This window comes from Rhinopithecus bieti, unplaced genomic scaffold, assembly GCF_001698545.2.
Source record: "Rhinopithecus bieti isolate Rb0 unplaced genomic scaffold, ASM169854v2 scaffold_56913, whole genome shotgun sequence".
Taxonomy (NCBI): domain Eukaryota; kingdom Metazoa; phylum Chordata; class Mammalia; order Primates; family Cercopithecidae; genus Rhinopithecus; species Rhinopithecus bieti.
Window position 1 is genome coordinate 51,652 of NW_016821789.1, and position 5,305 is coordinate 56,956.

The 5,305-nt window shown below is 53.0% G+C and overlaps 1 protein-coding gene across 1 annotated transcript; it reads left to right on the plus strand.

Moving 5' to 3' along the window:
* Positions 1–1,573: 1,573 nt before the first annotated feature.
* LOC108521030 (protein FAM90A27P-like) lies at positions 1,574–5,026 on the plus strand. The gene is made up of 4 exons (XM_017860599.1): positions 1,574–1,693; positions 2,139–2,338; positions 2,819–2,927; positions 4,079–5,026. Exons 1-4 carry the CDS (start codon positions 1,574–1,576, stop codon positions 5,024–5,026), a joined length of 1,377 nt encoding a protein of 458 aa, XP_017716088.1.
* Positions 5,027–5,305: the final 279 nt, after the last annotated feature.

Here is a 5,305-nt window from a genome sequence, read left to right on the forward strand (position 1 = left end):
GTCACTCTTGGGCCATTTGAAGGTCACCAGCAAACTCCTCAGCGGCTCTGGAGTAAAGAACTGTTGAGATTGCCTTTGCGTCCTCATAGCTTAGCTCCCGCGCATGCGTGAAGACTTAAGGTGTTTGGTTTTGCATTCCTGACTCATTCACAGAGAATATAGTCTCCAATCCCATCCAGGTGGCTGCGAAGGCCATTAATTTCTTCCTTTTATGGCTCAGTAGTATTCTATCAGATTGATTGATTGATAGATAGACAGAGAGATAGATAGATAGATAGAGAGAGAGAGAGAGAGAGAGAGAGAGAGATACCTACACACAGACACACACACCATAGTTCCTTTATCCACTCGTTGATTGTTGGACATTTGGACTGCTTCCATATTTTTGCAATTGCGAATTGTGCTGCTGTAAACATGTGTGTACAAGTATCTTTTTCATATAATGGCTTCTTTGAAAAAAAGAAAGAAAAAACAATGAAATGTGAGACTGTCCAGCATTCCCTTTAAAATCTCAGGAAGCTGGGAGTTCCTCCTCTCCTCTGCCAAGCCTTCCTCCTGCCTGCAGAACTCAGGTTGCCGCTCCATTCTCTGTTCTCTGCATTAGATTGACTTGATGACAGAGAAATGGGTTGTTCTTGCCTCTGTGGAGGTTCTTCTGCGATTTCCTCTGAAGCCCGGAGAGGATCTGACCGCCCGCTGTGTCTCGAATGAAAAATGTCAGGCTTTGGTGGACCGGCCCCCCACAATTTCACAAAGACGTGGATCCCAAGAGGGGAGGTAAGACAAATATTAGGGAGTAAGGATGGGACGGCCAAGCACAGTGTGGGCTCAAGGTTTCCGCTGAACATACCTGGGGGCGTCCATCTTGCGTGTCCCCCCACAACATGGGCTGTGATGTGTGCGATGCCTGGCGTGAACATGCACATACATGTCAGCGTCACAGGATCCTCAGCAGGCTGGTCCTGGTGTGGCTTTGTGCCTGCCTCTGTGTGAAGAGTGGCGTGTGGTCACAGGGGTCTCCTGTGGAACGTCACGAGTGTCCATAGGTTGAGTAAGAAAGCTTTGCAAAGCTTTGAGCTTCTGGTAGGTTTTCAGAGTGAGAAATCATTTTGTGAAACAGCGGGTTGTCTGGAACTAGCTGGAAAAAAAATCACTAGTTGTTAGCTATTCGTCTCTTGGCTTTGATTAATATTGTCAGAGGGTTTCAGCTCTGAGGCACTGACTGCACACAAACTCAGAGCCCAGAAAACTTTTATGCAAGGCTGCAAATCTCACTTCTCCCTTTAGAAATCAAGCAGCGTTTGGTTGATAAAATCTGTGTCCTGTTCTGGGAGTAGGCCAGGCTGGGAGAGAGTCACAAAATAGCACAACTGGGACCTGGGTTCAGAGAGGACCAAGTTACAGTGGGTGTGACTCAGTGGCCAGTGTGTCCCTCCATCCCTACTTGGGTAAATAAGGGTAGGAGGGACTTTCGTCTGGTGTCTGTGTAATGCTTTCTCTTTTTCTGATGACTAGGAAATCCAACAATCAATTAATAAAGAGGACTGATCAGAAGCTGAAGGACCTGCCACAGATGGCAGGTCATCCTGTCCGTCACCAGGCTCAGAGGCCCCCCACAGCCAAGAACCCACAGAAGCAGCAGAGGACACCCATGGGGCAGAGGACTCCCCCAGCAGAGGAGGAGGAATCCAGGGTCAGTGGGGGCTTGAAAATGTGGGTAACCAATGGGCACCAGAGAGTGGGCTTGAACATGGGAACCGTGTTTATGACTTAGGGGTTCCCACTGGACTCAGGCTGACAGGTCTGTGCCCTCCTCCCTGGCAGATTGGCCCATTCCGAGTCTCTGAGGCGCAGCCTCATTCTCTGTCCAGTGTCATGTGCAGCCTGGTGTTTGCCAAGTCCTCAACACTGGTTCATTATCTTCACTCTCAGACACATGCGTCCTTCCTCCTGAGAATCCCTGTTAAATGGGCTCTCGGGAGGACAATAATATTTTGAGTTTCCTGGCAACCCACAGCCCATGGGCCTATGTCCCCCTCCTAAAATAATCCATCTCCAACCGCCAGGTCGTGTGTGAACGTTCGCAGGTGCCTGTGATTGCTGTTGACTCACTGCCCTCTCTCCTCCTCCACCTGCAGGTGAAATGCAAGAACTGCGGGGCCTTTGGGCACTCAGCCAGGAGCGAGACCTGCCCCATGAAGAGGTGGAGTGGGGCCCTTCCTCTGCAGCCCCGGGGCTCACACAAGGGGAAGGAGAACCTGCAACCAGCAAAGCCCCAGCTACCCCAGGCTCCAGGGCCCTTCATGAGGATTGACAGAGAAAAGGAGCAAGGTTCAAGGTAAGGATTTTGCAGGGTCAAGGACTATTCGTGAGGTCAGCGCCTCAGGTGCTGGTGTCTCCCCTACTCTTTCTGTGCAGCCTTCTCTAAGCACACACAGGAAAGCTCCACGTGCAGGTGGGCGGGGGCCGCTGCCTTCCAGGGTCCACACTCTGAGCTTATTCCAGTGCTGAGAGTCTCTAGAGGGCAGGGGCTGTGGAGACCTGGGGATGTTGCCTGTGGTCGGCAGAGCAGCACCAGGGTCTGAATGAACTTAGGGGACCTGGGGCCATGGCCATGCAAGTGGGGGAGCTTCCTGGAAGTAGGGCTACCTCTGAGATGAGAGAAGGGGCTGTCTTGGCCAAGTTCATAGAGGCCTGAATGTCTCCCTCACCCAAAGCAAGGGCTGGGCTGGGTTCCGGGAGGGTGCTTGGTTCCCATTCACTGGTGTGGGCAGGAGAACCAGGCGGGTCCGGATGGTGAACGTGATTTCTTCCACAGGCCCCAGCAGCAACAGAGCAAAGCTCCGACGCAGACATTTCCCAGGAGTCCCCAAGAGAAAACACAGGGAACCTGGAAGGAGCCAGTGAAAGCTTGTTTCTTCCTGAGGGTGAGCATTCCCTGGCCCCTCCTCTGTTTCTCCTCTGGGTGCCTGATTCCTTCACTTCTGTGCCCCTCATGGGTGGGGATCATGTTTAGACCTAGGCTGCCCTGCAGGAGAACTGTGCTACCCGAGGACTTTGCATACTCCAGTTTCCTCCTCCTCCTCTTCCTCGTCCTCCTCTTCCTCCTTCTCCTCCTCCTTCTTCTTCCTCCTCCTCCTCCTCTTCCTCCTCCTCCTCCTCCTCCTCCTCCTTCTTCTTCTTCTTTTTGAGGTGGAGTCTCGCTCTGTCACCCAGGCTGGAGTGCAGTGGTGCAATCTCGGCTCACTGTGAGCTCCGACTCCTGGGTTCACGCCATTCTCCTGCCTCAGTCTCCCAAGTAGCTGGGACTACAGGTATCCGCCACCACGCCTGGCTAATTTTTTGTATTTTTAGTAGAGACGGGGTTTCACCGTGTTAGCCAGGATGATCTCGAGCTCCTGACCTTGTGATCCGCCCGCCTCGGCCTCCCAAAGTGTGGAAATTACAGGCATGAGCCACCGCGCCCAGCCTCAGCTTCTTTATTTGAAAGTTGGTTTCTGTGCCTTTATTTGCAAGTTGGCCAGCAGATGCTGCTGGGCGCATTTCAGTGCCCGTGGGGAGTGACTGATCAGATGCCTTCGGGATACTGGCTGCAGATAAGGCATCTCCTTCATTCTTATACATGTTCTTACATCTGCTTTCAAAAGGAGCTGTGCCGTTTCCAGTCTCCACGTTGTGTGGGGAATTGATATTCCCTTGATATTAACAACAGACAGCATAAAGACAGTTTTAATTTTCATACGTGATAGTCACAGCAAACAGAATGGGAGGCCATCTTTCCCCAACACTGTTCCTGAAGTGACAGTTCTGCATATATCCAGTGACCGTGTGCATCCTTTTCTGTGGCGTTTAATTTCCTGTGTGCTATCTCTTTTGTAGGGTCTTCCCTATATTTGATCCTGATTTAGACGCAATCCCCGTGTGTGTTATTCTCCTCTGTTTCTCATGTCAGCCTGTCCTAGCTTCTCGTGTTCACACAGCTTCTGTTGTGATGTGGTTTGACATGTGAGTTCCCTGCTTCGTAGAGTTTGGAAATTCTACTGCTGAGCTGTCTCATGTGAGGTGTTTTCTCCTGCAGCATCCTACCATGCCTCTGCCTGTCCACGGCACCAAGAAGAGATCTGTCCTGGGCCCTGTGTCCACAGGTCCACCGCCTGTCTACATACCTGGGATGACATTACTCTGCCCTTCGGGTCCCAATGATCGAGCTGAACTGAGCACCTGTGGACCCACCAAGGGACATGGCGGGGACATTACTGCCTCCCTGCTCCCTGTTCTGAAGAGCTCCCACCGGAACCCCACTCTCAGTGCCAGGCCGCCAGCCAACAGGCCTGACGTGTCCTCCCACGGGGCTCCCCAGCCTGCCATGAAGGCATCTGCGCTGGGTCCCGGCCTGAAATCCCAGGCAGAAATCAAACGTCCTGATGCAGATGCAAAGCCCGGACCACAGCAAGTCAGACGAAAGTGTGGCCAGGACTCCAGAACCCAGATGCCAGGAAAGCAGCCTGGCCCCGTCCCCACCCAGAACGTCCAAAATCCCACAAAGAGAGCGAGACTCAGCTCCTTCCAGACCCCCGCACTGAGAACTCAGTTCCCGGATGTGGGCGCTGTGCAGACACTCCAGCCTCCCTTCATGGCAACTGGACTTGGATCCAAACAGGCTCCCAAGGCGACCACAGAGACAGCAGCCACCAAGACAGCAGCCCTGCAGCCCAGAGTCAACCTCCAGCCCCTACCCAGCTCACCTTTCTTGGGCCCAGCCCAGGGCTGCCCCGTCCTCCAGGCTGGACCACCCGTTCATGTTCCAGGGAGGCCCGGCAGTGTCACCTTCATGAGAGGGGACGAGGGACAGGAGAGCCCCAGGTTCAGGACGCCTCCCACGTCCCGCCCTCCTGAGAACTCTGCTTCTGCTCAGAGCCCTCACGTCTCAAGGGAGCCTGAGGACCGGTGTCCCCAGGTCTCAAGGAGTGTCCTCTATGAGGACCTTCGGGTCACTTCCTCCTCTGAGGACAGTGACAGTGACTGAGGCCCCCAAGGCAAGGAGACCCGGCTTCAAGCGCATGTGACTTGGAAGTGGCTGAAGGGCTGAGAAGCGGAGAGGCAGGAAGCAGCCCTGTGCGGGGTCAGCACTCCCTGGCAGCGGCGCCTGTTCAAACGTGGAGCCCAGATACTACCGGGGATCAAGGAACCCTGCCTATTTACATTATGTAAATGTAACCTGTATTAAAAGGGGGCTTATGAAAGTGTCCTATACTTTTCTTTCTTTCTTTTTTTTTTTTTTTTTTTTTTTTTTTTTTTTTTTTTT